General features: G+C 37.5%; 1 protein-coding gene across 4 annotated transcripts in view; it reads right to left on the bottom strand.

Annotated features, from left to right (window-relative positions):
• Window positions 1-2,540: 2,540 nt before the first annotated feature.
• EPRS1 (glutamyl-prolyl-tRNA synthetase 1) overlaps window positions 2,541-17,603 on the bottom strand; it is a 49,829-nt gene continuing 34,766 nt past the window's right edge. For all 4 annotated transcript variants that reach the window (XM_081039133.1, XM_081039132.1, XM_081039135.1 and 1 more), the window contains 12 exons: window positions 16,831-16,882; window positions 16,160-16,369; window positions 15,727-15,799; window positions 14,299-14,378; window positions 13,970-14,071; window positions 13,167-13,322; window positions 12,680-12,877; window positions 12,026-12,199; window positions 10,799-10,959; window positions 7,823-7,901; window positions 2,997-3,061; window positions 2,541-2,900 (listed from right to left, as the gene is read on the bottom strand). In XM_081039133.1, the coding sequence (XP_080895259.1) occupies window positions 2,750-2,900; window positions 2,997-3,061; window positions 7,823-7,901; window positions 10,799-10,959; window positions 12,026-12,199; window positions 12,680-12,877; window positions 13,167-13,322; window positions 13,970-14,071; window positions 14,299-14,378; window positions 15,727-15,799; window positions 16,160-16,369; window positions 16,831-16,882 (1,501 nt within the window). In that variant the 3' untranslated portion in view covers window positions 2,541-2,749. The remainder of the gene's footprint in view (window positions 2,901-2,996; window positions 3,062-7,822; window positions 7,902-10,798; window positions 10,960-12,025; window positions 12,200-12,679; window positions 12,878-13,166; window positions 13,323-13,969; window positions 14,072-14,298; window positions 14,379-15,726; window positions 15,800-16,159; window positions 16,370-16,830; window positions 16,883-17,603) is intronic.

A 17,603-nucleotide genomic window follows, 5' to 3' on the forward strand; every position in this document is an offset into this window, starting at 1 on the left:
AACCCTTAAAGGTTTACTAGTTCACGAATAGCTAAAACAATAGCGGCCTCTATTGTTTTCAGTAGCCTGCTTACAGTCAATCTGTTAAAGAAATAGACTGAAATTACTACATCCAGTCTTTCTGGATTTAAAGTCTGAGTGTAATTGTTAACTTTATTGGTCTATTTGACTAGGCCACCAGGTGCAGAGACACTTGATTAAACGTTATTGTGAGGGGTTTCTGTGAGGGTGTTTTGGAGATTAACATTTGAATCTGTAGACCAGAGGTGTCCAAACTTTTTTCAACATTTTTTACCAAGGGCCATATGCGGTAAAATACCCAAACAGCCGGGCCACTCACTCGAGGTGAAGTACGTATTGCCTCACCTGGTTTATTTAAGTAAACTAAATATGTTTTTGGAATTTGCTGCAGGCCAATTAAAAATGGATTGCGGGCCGCAGTTGGCCCGCAGGCCAGAGTTTGGACACCCCTGCTGTAGACTAACAAAACAGATGGCCCTCCCCCTTATGGGGGGGGCCTCATCCCATCAGGAAGGCCTGGAGACCCTCTTGCTTTTCTTGCTGTCTTCAAGCTGGGACCCTGACTTTTTCCTGCCTTCAGTCTTGAACTGAGACATTAGCTCTTCCTGCATCTCCAGCGTGTCTCCGGGCCTTCAGACTGAAACTAGACCACTGGCTCTCGAGTCTCTGATGCTTGCTGACTCGCCAAGTACCTTGGCACTTCTCAGCCAATTCTTTATAATAAATTTCTATGGACATCTACATCCTACTGGGTTGGTTTACCTGGGGAATCCTGACTAATATACACTGACTTTGATTAAATCACGACAACTTAGATGTAGCCCTAATTTCGTTGTCATCTCATGAATACTCTCTAGTTCAGTTAATATTCCTAACAGACTTCTAATAGCACCACATTGTGTTATCAAGTGGCACTAAGAGTTTCTCCTTCACTCAATCATGCAACAAATATTTACTGAGTTCCTACGTGTGAAACAGTGCTAGGCTCTGGGGACACAGCTGTGACAAAAATTCCTACCTTTATGAAAGTGGGGGGGGGGTGAGACAGATAATTAACAAATAAGTCATAAAGTGTACTGAATGTCAGATAGTGATACGAATGATTTGGAGACGTGATGAAGGCCAGTGCTGGCATGGGGTGGAGTTGTAATTCTAAAGCAAGTGATCAGGATAGAATTGACTGAGATGGTCTTTGAGTAGAGAGCTGAAGGAGGTAAGAAACTCACTCATTCAACATGTATTTCTTAATCACAAAATTTGGTTTTGGTGACACAAAATATTATTTTGACATATCCCTATTACATGAGACAGGAAAATCTTCTTACAGCATTTTAGTATTATCGATGCTTCAAACTCTTAAATCTTCCCAGTAAAGCTGAACAAATACATTGGTTTAACATCACCTACTGAGCCATGGGAAATGTGTTTGTAGGTGACTTTAAGCCTGATGGAGTGACAGAGTCGTGTTGAGTTAATTTTCCAGGTATCTCCAGTACAGGCGAGTTCCTGCGTGCTATTGGTGGGGAGATGCCACGATGTCTCAGGGGTCACAGAGGCAGTGGCCTCTTCTGAACAACGCCTGGCCAGTTGGTCCACCGCTCCGTCTCCTTGGCCACTTGATCACAACCAGATCTTGCCTCTACGTAAAATAGAACTACTTCAAGGAGATGAGGCCAAGAAGAGGAAAAATCATGTTTGGTTTTACTCACTCCTGTCTGCTCGAGCACAGAGCAGACACACAATAAATGGCTGAGTTCTCTAGAAGTGCCAAGCAAAGGGCCAAAGATGTTGGACAATAACAGGGCAGAGGCAAGCTGCCTCCCCAAACTTCTGACGCGACTGACAAGCCCCAAACACCAGTTGTAAGATAGATGACCAATACTAATAACTAGAATCAAATATAAGTAGGTGATATGTCCAGACTCTCCAGTCAAAATGCCTTCTCTTCATTGTTTCAGGGAGTGTTCTGCTGCTGATCAAGACACAAAGCCTCTCTCCATCAGCAGGCCTAATGATCTGCTGTTATTGTCCAATTCTAGAAAACATATACTGACCTATTTGTTTTCTTTTTGCTGCAATGAACAATAGGCACAGTCACTTTTGTGACTGTCAGTCATGTGTCTAGTTAATGGCTGTCATCTGCAAGTAAAATAGTGATCATTTCTTAAAGGTACTGTCTGGATTCAGGTTTATGCACCCTCTTGAAAAGCACCACCACTTTTAAATGTTTGAAAAATTTTTGATCTTTTAGCTGAATCTTAATTTAAGAAAAAAGCCAACTTATCACACGTAGATTTTGGGTGAAGGATTCCCTGCTTAACATAATTACTTACTGTAGAGTTCCTTTAAATAGTGAATTCCTTCAAAGCAGCCAGCTTCAAGCTTTTCTGTCATTAGTTCTACTCATCGTAAGCTTCAGGAAATTCCTACAAAGAGAAATTATTTCCATCTCTTCATAGGAATTTCCTTGTAGTACATAATTCAGGTATTTCAGAAACAAATGAATACATAAAACAGTATGAATTCATGATATTTATTACTGGGGTAGATTACAGAAAAGTCTTTTTCCCGCTGTTAATTTAGGCATAAGGTGTTTGTCTCATGTGACTTCCTTTTGGAACTTTTATTTTTTTAAAAAATCATAAAACTGTCTCTAGCTGGGGAGATTATTAGTATCTTTTTTTTTTTTAAGTGAGGAGAGCTGGAGATGGGGGTGCAGTTCTCTCCCTTAGTAACTACGACCAAACAAGGTGTAGTACTTGGCGGGGTTCTTGCCACAGACACATCTGGCCCCAGGCGGCAGCTCACACAGTGGCTTGAAGGGGATACACAGGCTTTTGGCTCCCATGGACGGGGCACCAGGTTCAAGATCTTGATCCCTGGAATGAAAAACCAGAATTGCATTCAACATGCTGCACACTCCTGTTCCTTCCCACTGCCGTACCTCACACATTTCATCCGCGGATCGTATTTACCTGGCAGTGGTCTTCTTGATCCAGTCTTCACAGTCAATTTCCCCACAGAACGGAATCTGGGCAATCTAATAAGAAAAGGTATTTTTAACTCCTACGGTACAGAAAGGAACATCTGAGTTCTCTATGAAAACCTGTAAGCATCAAGGATAGGTCTCCCAGTCTTTTTCAGGACATGGTACCCTTGCAAACCTGCTAGGAACTTTGCTCCGAAATGCAACAGATAGGGAAGAATGTCTATCCACTATTCAAAACCCACACGCCATAAAACATGAGGACACAACAGACATCTTTGCAACACAGACACTTAAACGTCCCGAGAAAGTGGCTGCAACATAGTGCCTGGAAGAAGGAACCAAGGGCGAGGAGACGTGGGTGCAGACTCCAGATGTTTCCCCACCGCCTCCACTTCACATGTGGACCACGGCCTGCTCTACCAAAACGGTTACCAAGAGGATGAGGGGAGATGACCGACAATGAACTGATTTTAAAGTGCTGTTAACAAGGACAGCTGACACCCGGGTAAACCTCCCCTTATGCGCCTCACTGTTTTTAACATGTTAGAGGTTAAGTGAACCCTTTTTAAAGTCCAAAGGCATCTGAAAGCCAAACATCATTTTGTATTGGGAAAAAAGCCCTTTCAAAATTGTTCTTATATATACAGACCATACAGTATAATGGGCAGAATCAAGAGACCTGGGATTATACCCTGATTTTGAAATTCACTGACCATTTGAAAATCTCTAGCCCTGGATTTTCTTTGTAAAATGTGGACAGTGGACTAGACAACTAAGATTTTCCCAGTTGTGAATCCTAAACTTTTCATAGTGTATCTCCTTCAAAATGAGATTTGTCTGCAATCACATTTATTTATGTAACGGTCTTACAAAAACAAACAATCCAATTAAAAAATGGGCAGAGGACCTGAAGAGACATTTCTCCAAAAAGGACATACAGATGACCAACAGACATATGAAAAACTGCTCAACATCTCTAATCATCAGAGAAATGCAAATGAAAACCACAATGAGATATCACCTCACCCCCGTCAGAATGGCTATCATCAACAAGACAAATAGTAACAAGTGTTGGAGAGGCTGTGGAGAAAAAGGAACTCTCATACACTGTTGGTGGGAATGCAGACTGGTGCAGCTGTTATGGAAGGCAGTGTGGAGGTTCCTCAAGAAATTACGAATAGAATTACCATATGACCCAGCAATCCCTCTCCTGGGTATTTACCCCAAAAATCTGAAAACATTTATACATAAAGACATGTCTGCTCCAATGTTCATTGCAGCTTTGTTTACGGTGGCCAAGTCATGGAAACAACCAAAATGTCCTTCGATAAATGAATGGATAAAGAATATGTGGTATATATACACAATGGAATACTACTCAGCCATAAGAAAAGATGAAATAGTGCCATTTGCGACAACATGGATGGATCTTCAGATTATTATGCTAAGCAAAATAAGTCAGACAGAAGAAGTTGAAAACTACATGACTTCATTGATATGTGGGATAGAAAACTGAAAGCAACAAAGGAACAAGACAAACACAGATAATAGTTTAGTGGTTACCAGAGGATAAGGGAGGGAGAGGGGTGGTAGAAGAAGGTAAACGGGGTTAAATATATGGTGGTGGAAAGAGAACTGACTCTGTGTGGTGAACACACAATGTGATACACACAGAACTGTACACTTGAAACCTATGTAATTTTACTAACCATTGTCACCCCAATAAATTTTAATTAAAAAAAAATTCCTGGAGCTTAGTGGCTGCAGTGGGCAGATCTAAGGCATGGATAATCCCCCCACATTAGAAATGCTTCCTCATCAGCCTCTGATCGACTGCTCCACACAGCCCAGGCTCAAACTGAGTCCCTCCTGCAAATACTCTTCCTGTATTTGGGACTTGGTTAAATAGGTTTCCAAAGTCTTTTCTAAGAATAATGTGAAACTAAGTAGAGATTAAGAAATTATAAAAAAACAATTCCTCAGGTGAACATTACTGCAACACAAGGAAGCGTTAGTTACCTACATCTCTTAAGTTCATTCAGTAAAATGTGCTGGCCTAACTATTATTTTGATAACCTGCCTTAGGATAAAAAGGAGGTGATAAATTGGTAGGCAAATCCTAGGCAAAAGGAATGAGTGGGTGAAAGGAAGGAGGACTGGATGGTAGTAATATTTTGAAAACTTTTAATAGAAATTATGCAATGAAAAGTGAAGCTAAAGCAAACCTAGAGATATACGAGCTGAAATAATACAAAGTTACTTCCCTGTATCGAATCTTGGTAAATCATTAGCATTTATACAAACAAAAAGTATGATTAAAAAAATGTAAATTCATAAAAGTATTGTTTAAAATTCATTACAAAAGACAAAATGGGGGAAAACTTTAATCACTGTCTCTATGCAATGATAAAAATATTAAGACTTAATTTCAAAGAATGTCTGGGTAATAAATTTAAGTTGGTTTCTTAGAAAATTTTACTTTTATTAACTCAATACTTATAGGTATATTTTTTATAACTAACAAATTTTACAGTAAGTAGTCTTATTTTTGTCTTAGAAAAAATTACTAAGCCTTGAGAAAGTATTTCTAAAATAGTCATTTTTAAATATTTAAAATGGTAGTAGAGCATGTGAAAAAAATTCAACTAAGTTGTTATTAAATGTATTTGGACTCATAAATGATAATTTTGTTTTAAAAAAACATGTTTTAATTCTTTCTAGTTTCAAAGTGAAGTTTAGATGATAAAACCTGATATTTCTATATATGTATATAGTTCATTAATGTGAAAGGACAGTATACATTTTCAGGCTATTTATTCAACATGGAAAGGTTCTTAACTTTTTATTTTTTATAATTTCTACATCTGTGTTTTAAAAAGATACAACCTTTTACAATACATAACACCTTGTATTCTGTATCAGAAAATGTTAATGACAAAAAATATCAGTACTAAAAGAACATAGTGACCAACAGATTAGTGTGTATGTCAACAGTAACAATATATATTATATGTAAATAACTTATATTTTTTCATTTCATTAAGACCATCCCCTTGGGAAAATTTATTGCAATCAAGTCCTACACATCATATATACTTTTTTTTTTCATTTATATCAACAGGGAAGAGTAAAAAAATCAAACTTTCACCTACATTCAAGGTCCAAAGATCATTTCCAACTTTTCCCCTCTTAGTAAATACAATTCTATTTACAGTAGCCTCAGAGTTTGCTAGATGGTCAGTCGACACATCTAAGCTGACCAACATAAGGTGAGACGGATGATGCAATGGACTACTGAATACAGGAAACAAAATTTGCTTAGGTCTCTATGTGCTTTGGACATACAACTAAAATACTATATTCTACTTAGGAATAGATGTTGAAAACCCCAAAGTAGCTTATCTAATATTAGAATGAAAGATATGATTCCACTGATATCTGCTGAGATCCATTTCTTTGAAAGCAATGGATTAACTGATATTTACTCTATTGATTTATTAACTCTTATGCAATGTCTTAGTAGACTGTAATGCAAAAATGACTACTATATTTCTATAGTACAGGAAATTTTAAAATTCAATGAATGGAACAAATACAAAATAATCATAAATAAATTATAGTGAAAGAAAAAATATGTGCTGCATCAGATGGCTTTCCATTTTCTAATCTTCTCTTAGAAGTATGTAGTTTGAGTCAAGTGACAAATTCTAGAAATCAGAAAGGTGGAAGATTACACAAGCAATAAATCAAGAATAACAGAAGGCTAACTACTGAAGAATTAAGGATAGGAAGGGCATTTTGAGAACATCTATTGTGTACTCCTTTTACAAGTTAGTAATCGGGGAGCCAGAGAGATGAACATTCACCCAGCTCAGGCAATAAGAGATGTATTAAGAGGTAATGACCACAATCAATTAAAACTTTGCCATAATATTCTCAGCATGAATTTAAAAAAAGATAGAGAGGAAAGGAAAGTGTATTAAACCTAGTCAGAAAAGAAAGCTCAATTCTAGTACCAGGTCTGCTTCTGTATAACTTTGGGATAATTCATTTAGATTCTGGCCCATGGTTTTCTCATTTATAACGTGGTGACACTGGACTGGTTGCATAATCAAACAGGTATACCAGAATACTAAAGTTCGTAAGTGATTTCATTCCAGTAATTAATAATTTTGCAAATCAGGATTTCTTTATGAACATTTAAAGTTTTGGTTAGGAACATTTGCAATATATATCACATATAAAATCTTAAAGAGCCATTAACTATGTAATTAGAAAAATCCATGTTTTAAGCTTTAAGGAACCGGAAGTATCCAATCATTCTGGAAAACAGGCTCAGATGTGAGCAATACTCTTCCCTTATTACTCAGAAAGTTCAATCAATTAATATCTGGGTAAATATACAGTCAGAGTTGAAAGAAATGGACTTTTAACCTTATGTTAGGATCTACACGGTACATTTCTAAAGCTAAAACAAGGCTTGCTTCACGAACTTACATCAAGCTGAAAAAACAAAATGAAGATTTTCAGTAATGAAAACATTAGGGGCCGTACAGATTGAATGTTGTTTAGCCAGCATATCAAGCATGAGAAAAAGCTTTTCTATAATCAGTTCACAGTGTTACCCAAAAGTGATATAATGTTGTAATGCTTTAGGAAAGCCAGTGGAAAAGAGTATATAATGCTGCGTAATATATAATCGTTTTGTGAGAATGGCCTTGAAAAAGGTATTAATGTAATGCTTAAGTTCAGTGAGACTTAAAGTACCATTTACTGAAATATTTTCAAATTCAAACTTCTCAAGTCTCTTACCTTTCCAGAATCTAGCTCCTTCTGAAAGTCTTCTATTGAATCAGCCACAACCATGTGAGTCTTGAGATCTTCAGAAGCCCTACCAAAAAATAATTTGAAAAGAATATATTTTTTCTTATTAATATGACAAAGTTTTTTTTTTCTTTTAAAAAAGAATACTTTAATGAAAGAATAACCTGGAAGTGAGAAGAACTCAATTTGAATAGGCAATACGTACTTTCATTATTGTGGTTAAATCTCTGTTGACCAACATTCTATTACTGGCTATGCCACTTACTACCTATGAGAGTCTGGATTATTATTATTTTTTTTTAAGATTTTTTTATTGGGGAAGGGGAACAGGACTTTTATTAGGGAACAGTGTGTACTTCCAGGACTTTTTTTTAAGTCAAGTTGTTGTCCTTTCAATCTTAGTTGTGGAGGGTGCCATTCAGCTTCAAGTTGTTGTCCTTTCAGTCTTAGTTGTGGAGGGCGCAGCTCAGCTCCAGGTCCAGTTGCCGTTTCTTGTTGCAGGGGGCGCAGCCCACCATGCCTTGTGGGAGTCAAACCGGCAACCTTGTGGTTGAAAGGACACGCTCCAACCAACTGAGCCATCCAGGAGGCAGCTCAGTTCAAGATGCCATGTTCAATCTTAGTTGCAGGGGTGCTGCCCACCATCCCTTGCGGGACTCGAGAAATTGAACTGACAACCTCGTGGTTGAGAGCCCACTGGCCCATGTGGGAAATGAACCGGCAGCCTTCGGAGTTAGGAGCACAGAGCTCTAACCGCCTGAGCCACCGGGCCGGCCCTGGGTTATTTTTTAAACCTCTCTATTCTTAATTTTCTAAGTTTCTACGAAAGTGGAAAAATACTGAAGTAAGTCTAACTATACCATAAAGGATTGCTGTGATAATCAAATACCAAGTCATGAAAATGTTTTGATAAGGAAAAGCAAATAAGTAAATATACATTACCAAGTTATTTTCACATACTATGTAATTCTTTTGTAAGAACCTTTGAATTTAGCAATGGAAATAAGTATTATTCCACATTCCAGGTCACGTATTATATGAGGACCACTCATGGGTATGACCAAGGAAGAGAAAAGGTATTTTTCTTTTCTAGATCTCAGAGCTAAGACCATGGGAACTCTGCCAGCGACTGCTAGCTAGCTGTCTACCAAATCTGTTTCCCCTTCTTCCGGCATTTTTGTAGTGAGATGGGCCCACTAACTAAGTTATAGCCAATGAGATCCAGAGAAAGGAATATGCCACTTTCCAGGCTTAAGCCTTCAGCTGGGGAAAACAACACACCTTTATGCAACTTATATTAACAAATTTACTGAATAAAAATGTCAACAAAAAACTTCTTTTTAGCCACTAATGCAGTGGTTTTCCAACCAGGGGTATGCATCTGAATCAGACAGAGAAAATTTTAATACTACAGATGACGAGAACCTATTTTAAAACTAATAAATCAGAAATGCAAGGTGTGAGGCTCAGGTACATTCCTGTTCCCAAAGCTTCCAGGTGACTCTGAAGAGAATTCTGGAAAAGGACCACTGCACTAAATGCACTGTTTGAATGGTGGCAATAAGGACAGGCAGCGTCCTGATCTTTCCTCTGACAATATTACCTGTTCTGAGGTCAGATGAACTTCAAATACATGATTGATTTGTAGGCCAAATAAATCCTAGAAGTAACCCCTCAAGAGACTATCACTCCCATTTTATGGCAAGCAAGCCAAGAGAAGCAAAATCACTTGCTTAAAAACACAAAAGCGAGCACACGAAAGCCAAGGCTCCAGTTAGTTCACTCCTGACAAGATTTACTGAGGCCCAGCATGAGTTAGGCATAAGATTTAGAAGATAAACGAATAAGTAAGAGGCAGGCACTACCCTCCCCCAGGCTGAGCCTCTATCTCCAGGGGCAGCGGGCCTTCCTCTCTGCTTCAGGTGGTAGGAGAGACATAAGGTGCCACACATATGCCATGGACTTTCTAGTGCCTCTGCGTTGGGGTCTATGATTCTAAAAGACCCCTCTCCATAGGTCTGGACAGCCCTGAGCCGCCCTCACCCTCACCCCCAGTCCCAGCCAGTAGGAGGTTCTTAGCCTTGGCTACACCTCATGATTACTTGAGCTTTTAACACTATAGTTGCCAGGCCCACTCTAGACCAACTGAATTAACATCACTGGGGAGGGCCCACGCATTGGTATTTTTTAAAAGCTTCCCAGGTACTGCAGATGCGTATCCAACAGGTGAGAAATCAATGCCTTATTTCCTCAGATTTATATATCAGAAAAGCCTGGATTTAAAGTTAACCCAGGGCCGGCCTGGTGGCTGAGGTGGTTAGAGCTCCATGCTCCTAACTCCGAAGGCTGCCGGCTTGATTCCCACATTGGCCAGTGGGCTCTCAACCACAAGGTTGCCAGTTCAATTCCTCGACTGCTGCAAGGGATGGTGGGCAGTGCCCCCTGCAACTAAAATTGAACACGGCACCTTGAGCTGAGCTGCCTCCGGATGACTCAGTTGGTTGGAATGCATCCACTCAACCACAAGGTTGCATGTTCGACTTCCGCAAGGGATGGTGGGCTATGTCCCCTGCAACTAGAAAACGGCAACTGGACCTGGAGGTGAGCTGCGCCCTCCACAACTCAGATTGAAAGGACAACAACTTGACTTGGAAAAAAGGCCTGGAAGTACACACTGTCCCCAATAAAGTCCTGTTCCCCTTCCCCAATAAAAAATCTTAAAAAAAAAAAAATTAACCCAAAGTAGTCTGTGGCACAGACAGTCTATTGCTGCAAACCTAGTAGGGAACAGCAAGTACTTAGAAGAATAATCATGATACAAGTCAAAAACACAAAGAGAAGGTGAATTAAGAATCATGGGAGTTCAAAGGAAAAGATGACTTCCAGGTGGGCAGAGTTTCTTGGTCTCTCAGAGGTCCAGAGGGGTTGGATGATGACACACACAAGCCATTTGAAGGAACTAACCTTGTGAAAAGATTAACATGGATATCTTCCAAAATAGCTTTAAGTTTGGTCTCAGCTTCATTTTCAGAAACTGTCAGCTTTTCTCCAGTATCTCTTCTGACAGCGACAAACTGACAGCTCTTCATATCACGTGGCCCAACTTCAAGTCTAATCGGAACTCCCTAATAAACAAAAAAGGCAGTTTAAGATGATACATGCATGTCTCTAGCTGAATATACAGACTTATTGTGTGGATTTATCAACTATACATCACAAAAATCCAAAAACCAAAGTTCTAACACAAACAATAAAAAAAGCAAGTACAATTCCTGAGATATTACTGAAACCTATTCCAATAAGAAAGCATAAATCTAAGGGAAAAAAATGCACTGCCCAAGTGGTTCTAAGTTAAGAAAGTGCTTAATGGAGAAATGTGATGGTAGGTGTATAGATCAGAGTTCCTAACTTTTCTCACATAACAGCAAACATAAAAAAATTACATTTGTATGGCCCGCGGGGGTAAAAAGAGAAGACTTCTTGAAGAGAAAGCCACCCCACGCCACTGAGCAATCCCTTGGCGCTTCCTGGACTTATTCATGGCACAACAGTGTGCCACCCATAATTTTGAACCAGAATCCTGTGCTATGAAGGACACTAGTGGGACAACTCACAAAACCTGAACGAGTTCTAGAATAGACGGCAGTAACATTATTAGCGTTCACATCCTGATTTCGTTGGTTGTACTGTGATGTAGGAGAATGTGTCTGTAGTGATGGAGCACCAGGCTAGCATCTTACTTTCGAATGGCTCAGGCAGGAAAACTTAATCCTACTATCCAGCAATACAACTACTATTCGCGAGCACAAAAAGAAGGTGTTTAGGGTCCATGTACCATTACCCTGATAGTGTTTGAACAACTTATTTATATACGAACCCCTGGTATAAACATGTTAGTGTAAAAACCACATGAAGTTTATTAATCATAAACAAGGTCTTCAAGATCATTTTTATTCTAACATAATAAAAATTAGCTTCCACAAAAATGACTTTAAATTTAGAAAATACATAAACTTTAGATATCTATTACGAAGCACTGAACTCTGTCTCTGCTCAGTTTCAGTGAAGAACTCACAACTTCAAAATAGAGAAAAGTAATGAAAAAGCTTTGAGTTTTATAAAAGTATATATAGCATAATAAAGAAAATCTGAATCCAAGTTGGGATTAAAGGATGCAATTGAAAAATTTACCTTCAGCTCCCAGTGATTGAACTTCCAACCTGGAGAATAGTTATCTCGCAAATCAACTCTAACTCGAATATTAACACTGAGTAACCGCCTTTGATAATCACTGCATTTTGCAATCAGAGCATCTCTGTCTTCTGCAGAAAGTGCATTTGTAATGCCACAGGGAATAACCACCACCTAGAAGCAGCACAGTACCACACGTTTATACAAAGAAACAGCACACAGAAGTAATGAAGTTACATGACTACATAACGTCCAGGAGTCAAAACCTGCTAGTGGCTACAAATCTTAACACAAATCAACTTGTGTGATTTCTAATCTCCACAGAATGTCTGCCAATTAGCTGCACTGCTTGTCCATGCTAAATGCATTTTCATTTCACCTATGTTTCATTTAACCCATTATAAGTCATTTCAAAAAATGATTTCTAAAGGAATTTTATATAAAGTAACTAAAAAAATTGAGATTACAAAACAAGAACACAAATGGTATACGCAGTTACACAATGTACTATAGGTCTAGACTGTAATATAGGTTATTTCTATATCAGCAAAATCTACCTGAATGACATTCAGACAAATCACCCTTTGAAATTTCCTTTAGTAAACACGGCTTGTATTTCATAAAAGGAATGATAAACAGAAATGGTTTCCTTACCTGAACACAGGCTACACGGGGTGGTAATACTAAGCCCATGTTGTCCCCATGAACCATGGTCATAACACCAATAGTTCGAGTTGTCAGGCCCCAGGAGTTCTGATAGGCAAACTGCTTCTCTCCTGGTGTCTTTGGATCTTCAAAAATGATTTCAAACATTCTGGAAAAATTCTGCCCTAAATGATGTGATGTTGCTCCCTAAAATAGAAATATGAGCTCTAATTTTCATAATTTGTTATGCCTTTGAAAATAAGATAATCACGCCTTAAAATGACACTTGTCCTATTTTATCTTCCCTGATTTTTTATCTTAAATATATTTTTAAAGCATAACTGATACAACAAAGAGACACATATGCTTGAAATTAGAATATGGTCTAGAAAGTACACGAACTACCAATTTGTTAGGAGTCTACGTCTCTGATGACAAGAAATTCGCTGCCTCTGCCCACGGGTTGTGCTATGAATCCCACAAAGCAGCCTGATACCTGGATAGCTCTTCCACTAGCAGATATAAACGCTTCCACTGTAGTGGTATAATCTCCTCCTGCAAATTTCTCCTTTTCAGTCTTTCTTCCCTTCACAACCGGAATTGCCAGGAGGTCTTCATATATCTGAGCATATAAGTCAAGTATCTGCAAGACCTGTAAACATTTTAAATGTTTTAAAAGTGCTCAAATTTATGGTTTATTTATTTATTATAGATCTATAAAACGGTACTATTTAAAGCTAACTGTGGTGGGAAAAACTTTTTTATTATTGAAAGGTTAAAGCAGCCAGCATGAATTTATTAAGGAAGACATTCCAACAAAGCAGTATGAAAAGCTCAGTAACTTTTAAAAATGTACATAAAATTAGAATGTAAGATAAAATTATGGCATTTGAAAGATATACAATAACCAGAGTGAAAATTTCCTGAAGAATAATTAATTTCACCCATGGGATTATAATTTCTTCTATACACTGAAGTTCAAAAATATTTTCATCTGAAAATTTAAAAAACAGAACGTTTTCCAATAAAATTTCAATAAGCAGTGTTTTAAGTCCATGTACATTGAATTCACTTATTCTTGTCTTTTAACAAGTGATACGTAAATTTTAGATAACAAAATAATTTATAAAGAAATTCTTTTAATGTTATTTGAGATCAGATCCAATTTCAACTTACTAAATGATTACCAATAGTTAATACTGCACTACTTACAACTGGAGAAAGAAAAAGAAAAAGCGTAGTGTGGACAAAGAAATAGAACATAATATGGAAGTTAATGAGGAAGACTACTTTTTATACCTCTTCTGCTGCTTCTTCAAATGTAGCAAATGCACTGTGCCCTTCCTGCCAAAGGAATTCACGGGTACGCAGGAAAGGTTGAGGGTGCTTGAACTCCCAACGCTGGAAGAAGCAAGAAGACAATTTGGTCATTATGGCGAGCTTTCCAATTTTTATTAATAATTGTATGTGGTAACCAGAAATCATAATTGGGATCCAAAGTCCTTCAAAAATGCTTCCATTCCCAATCCTTTGAACATACAAATAAGAAAAAACAAAATGTGTTTCGTAACAATGACCAAAAAAAGCAGCAGAACAATGAAAGAACATAAGAAGGGGTGTGTACCTACCACCACGTTACACCACTGGTTAAGTCTGATGGGCAGGTCTCTGTGCGACTGCACCCACTTCGCATACGCAGGATACATGACTGAAAAGATAGGAAAATACAGGCAGTTAGTTGCTGAAGGTTTTATTTCTCCTGGAGGGTGCTAAGAGCTAAACCAACAACATAATTAATAGGAACTAGAATGCTGTGTTTGTGTAAATGTGTCTCCAGTGTTCGTAATGGTCAATGAATGATATTATTATGTATTTCATAAAGCAGATTAACCAAGGAAATAAATCTATCCAAAGGTGACCATGTTTTGTGTTTTTCACAGTAAGATTTACATTTGACATTTAATTTGACTGGTTTTCAGCTGTTTTGTTTCTAAAAACACTAAAACACTAAGTGAAGATCTTCTAGCATATACCATGTTCTGTTAAGTTCTTTGCATTCATTACCCTGTTCCATTCTCACATTAAACCCACAAAGCAGACAATTTTAATTCCAATATTAAAGATATGAAAACTGAGCTTAAAGATGTCAACTTGCTGAATTCAGCACAGTTACGTATGAGAATCAGAATTTAAGTAAATCTATCTGATGCATCTACCCGGGGTATGAAAGCTCTTGCCTTGACCTGCTAAATTACGTGAAGGTACCTGTCTTATGGTGGCCTACTCCACATTATCTAGAATTAGTAGAAAAGAAAACTTTGCCAATCTGGTATGTGAGCTAAAGCTGGTGTCATAATTCAATAATGCGTCATGATGATACTATACAAGAGTACCACTAGGAGCATCAGAGTAAATAATCAACCCTTCACTGAAGACAATCACTTTGGAAGACACTGACAAGACCAAGGCTCCAAAGTTTCAAGTGGCACTCACATTTACTATGCGTCATTTTAGGAAAGTCACTTAACCTTTCAGAGACCTCTTTTTCACCTGTAAAATGGAGATAACAATAGCTGCCTCAGCCTCCCTCACTATACCGTTGTCAAAATAGAAGATGTACATGACATCACTAACTTATAAACACCTTATATGAATGTGAATGTAGTATAAAATGACTAACAAAATTTTAAGTAAAAATTTTAAGTAAAAAACACATAAAACTAAGTGTTTGTAATTTTAAAATCAATTCCAAGAACAAAAATTATTCCAAGAATAAAATTCCTTGGAAAGTTCTAAAAAATTATAGCATGAAATAAAAAATGACACATTAAAAAAAGTATCCTAATGATAAAGAGGTCTTTATCTGTACAATGAATGCTGTACAGAGAATAAAATTCCATACAACTTAAGTTTGCATTCATCTTTATTAACATTCATTAAACTTTATATATAACATCAACAGGATTATGTCACAAAATAAAAGTTGAGACTCAGCTCTAGAAGCTGTCGCTAATGTTTCAATGAGCTTTCTCCTGTTCTTCAAAGCCCATCCTCACCTGTTTCACTCGTAGGACGAATGGCAATGGGCTCTGCCAACTCTGTTTTGCCAGATCTTGTAACCCAAGCAACCTAGGAGGATAGAATCATTTTTTATACATTTTAAAAAGTATTTAGAGAAACAGCACAAATGCTGACAAATCGCTAATTGAATTTTTGCTCTGTCAATTAAGGCAAATTAAAATAATTGCTGCTGTTCATTGTGAGAAAACGTACTTTCTGTCCTTTTACATGTTTAGAGGAAGCCAGTTAATTACTAAATGTAACAGAATCATAACTTGCCCTGAAGGTAGAAATATTTTTTAAATGGTTTCATGTTTCTCTAAATTGGCTGTTATAACTTGCCTTTTAAATTACTATTCAAGTGGGAACTGAAAATACACTTTTGAGTTGATGAGACAAAAACTGCACAAATAATGCGAGCTAACTTACCTCGGGGGCAAAATCAGCGACATGAGTCTTCTCTGTCTCTAACGCACCTTGAGACACAAACATGGGAAAATAGCAGTTTTCAACACCCAGTTTCTTGATCTCAGCATCGAAAAAGTCCTGGATGGATTCCCAAATGGAGTATGCCCAGGGACGAAGGACATAGCAGCCACTTACATCATAGTATTCGATCATTTCTGCCTTTGTGATGACCTTTTTAAAAGAAAAACCGTCTTTAAAGCCTAAATTGAAGCAGAATTGTAGTACAAGTGCCAAGAGCATGATAACCCCGCTTTAAATCCAGAGGCGTCCCCAGCTGGTACATCCTCTACATCTAACACAGACCTTCCTATGCTTCCTATCCTCTACATCTAACACAGGGCCCTAACTCTTAGGACCGAATTCCAATCTTGTTACTACCTTTGTGACTTTGGACTAACCCCCTTTAGCTCACCATTGAAAAAAAACAGAAACAAACAATGATTATCTCACAGGGCTACTTCTGATTCATTACTTTACATGACCATGCTTTGAAAACTGTGACATGTTAAATGAGGACACTATGTATTAAAGGCATTATACATTATTACTTTGTGTCTAGACTTCAGAATCTAAATATATTAAGTCGCCTTTGAGAAACTTAAAACATAAAAATCAACTGAATGCATACTCACTTGAGAATACCAATCTGCAAGATTTTCTTCTTTTTTTGCCTCAAGACCCAACCTGCAGATATGAAAAATAAAATATAAATCCCTTCCTTTCATTCTGCAACTGCTTTTAGGTTGAATGGAAATAAACCTCTGAAGTTCAAAACAGACTAGTTTTTCTTCAGTATGAGCTATTTCTATATTTATATTTCTTCTTTATTCACTCCCAAGATAATGTTTTTAACCTAGAAAACAGTTCAGTCATCTCTTAAAACGTAGTGGTACTGTCCACAAAATGTTGGGAAAGCCAACGCTAACAAAAACGATGATTTTAGCAGACATCCACTTTACAAAGTTCTTCAAAGGGTAATGTATTTGTAATAAAGATAGAGCCTATTCATGTAGTACTATCTCACTAAAAAATAAAAATCTTTTGCCATCCTCAATCCAGGTGAAACTATAATTAGTAGGCTCAGTGTCTCACTAAAAGTAACATGGAAAAAATGAAAGCAATGGCTCTATGTGTTACATGTATGCATATATAGGCATATATAGCCTTACATATTCTACAAGTTCTTCTTTTAACTGCACTAAATAAAAGTTGCAGAAGTAGATGCTTCCAAAATAAATTAGATCTGCAGATAATCCTTTTCTTGACATGCCAACAATTATTCAGGGAACTGTGGTCTTAGGATCCAGAGAAAAATCTACCCATGAGTTATGTTTTATAAAAGGTACCTCTTTTTATTTAGAGTTTACGAAAAAGGGTTTATTGATGAATTTACATTTCAATTCTG

This window comes from Rhinolophus hipposideros (genome assembly GCF_964194185.1).
Source record: "Rhinolophus hipposideros genome assembly, chromosome: 26".
NCBI lineage: Eukaryota > Metazoa > Chordata > Mammalia > Chiroptera > Rhinolophidae > Rhinolophus > Rhinolophus hipposideros.